Genomic DNA, 1,724 nt, shown 5'->3' on the forward strand with positions numbered 1-1,724 from the left:
GGCCCTTGGGTTTAAACCCCAGGAAAAGAACAACGAAGTGAGATCCCAGACCTGCATTTAGCACAACTTCAATCAATCATTACTAATTTACAAAACGACTTTCTTTCTTTTTTTTTTTTTTTTTGCAATTAAAGTTCTTAAAATACTTTTTGTTGTAGGATCCAGGATCCTGGAAGTTATGAGGATTTAAGTGGAGACAACAGAATTAAACAGCAACATGGCAATAACAGGAAGCTTTTTCCAACCAGCTTATACTGTGTAAACCACTGATCTTTGTAAACAAAGGCTAATAATATTACTTGTGAGATAAAATAATTATAAAAGACAGCAAACCATACTTAGTTGCCAGTTTTTCCTCATATTCACTTCAGTCATAGTAACCAGATATGGAGACTTCACTGGAACAAACTTGTTGTCACTGAAAATTTCCAAAGAAATTGGATATTGTGCAACTGGAAACTTAAAACGAGGAACCTAAGATACAAATTCCAAGAGTGTTTATCAGTTCAGAGAATTCAATGGTAATGTCACTTCCTGGTCAGGAATGAATAGACATATTCTTAATACTTTGGCTATTTTAAGTGAAAACTGTGTTTTAGGCTTTCCGCATCTGAGTCCTGAGAAAGCCTGCTTACAGCAAAAGCCATGGGAACCCCCAAGGCATTATACAAACACTGTGGTGATGAAATTCTTAGTTTTTGACTGACCTTTTCACTGGCATTTACTCTCATGTCATTTATATTTTTTCTCTGTCTTTGCGAAACCATATCCCCTGAGGCCCAGAGTGAATTGTGCCTCACCCCCGCCAGCCATTATCTTTTAGGCTTGGTCGCCAACGCAGGCTCTGGATTCAGTATTCAAATTCAGCTTCAGTGCTTATTTTCTTTTTGAGACAGTCTTACTATGCAGCCTAGCACTCATGGTGACCCTCTTGTCTCAACCTCCCAAGTGCTACGTGTGTTCCTTTGTGAAATGCAAAGTGGTACAGGTATTTCTATTAAGTTTTACAGGTAAATTTAATGAACTCATCCAGGCACACTTAAATCCAGATCCTTTTAGCTCCGTGTTATAGTTAGTCCTGTGTCAGACATTATTCCCATGTCTGAGTTTTCATGTTTAACCAAAAGGCACATTTCCAACTTGCACTAATATCAAAGTACTCTGAGTTCAGATAATTGAAAACAGCTTACATTTTCTTTGCAGTCTGAGAAAGCAACAGCATGTGACAATTTCTGCTCATTTGTGCAGTTACACTGTTCTCGAGTGGAAGCATTGACACATTGTTTGTATTTACCAGTTTCCTGCAAACAGAAGTAACAGATTGATTTGCTTTTTTGTGTTGCAAGATTTCTGAGAAATGAGTAGATGTTCAGCATATTTTTTCCCTGAATAAATAATACTCCTGGTGAGTTAAAAGGAAGGAAATCCACTAATAATAAAAATAGCAGGGGCTGGAGTGCAGCTCAGTGGTAGAGTACTTCCCTAGCGTGGACAAAGTCCCAGGTTTGATACCTCGCACTGCAAAAAGTAGTTAAAATAAAATAAGAGAAAAGTACAACAGTTCTGAGTTTTTTTTGTTTTTATTTTTTTTTCTTGACAGGGTTTACTATGTGGTTCAGGCTGGCCTAGAGCTCACTTTGTAGCCCAGGGTGGCCTTGCATTTGCAGTGATCCTCCTGCCTCAGCTTCCCTAGTGCTGGGAGTACAGGCATGTGCTACCAAATC

At 38.5% G+C, this 1,724-nt stretch overlaps 1 protein-coding gene across 1 annotated transcript in view; it reads right to left on the minus strand.

Moving 5' to 3' along the window:
* Catsperb (cation channel sperm associated auxiliary subunit beta) overlaps positions 1-1,724 on the minus strand; it is a 167,206-nt gene that overhangs the window by 5,092 nt on the left and 160,390 nt on the right. Inside the window, exons 22-23 of the mRNA XM_023719627.1 lie at positions 1,191-1,301; positions 339-474 (exon numbers count right to left, since the gene is read on the minus strand). Of these exons, the coding sequence (XP_023575395.1) occupies positions 339-474; positions 1,191-1,301 (247 nt within the window). The remainder of the gene's footprint in view (positions 1-338; positions 475-1,190; positions 1,302-1,724) is intronic.

This window comes from Octodon degus, unplaced genomic scaffold (genome assembly GCF_000260255.1).
Source record: "Octodon degus isolate 3935 unplaced genomic scaffold, OctDeg1.0 scaffold00070, whole genome shotgun sequence".
Taxonomy (NCBI): domain Eukaryota; kingdom Metazoa; phylum Chordata; class Mammalia; order Rodentia; family Octodontidae; genus Octodon; species Octodon degus.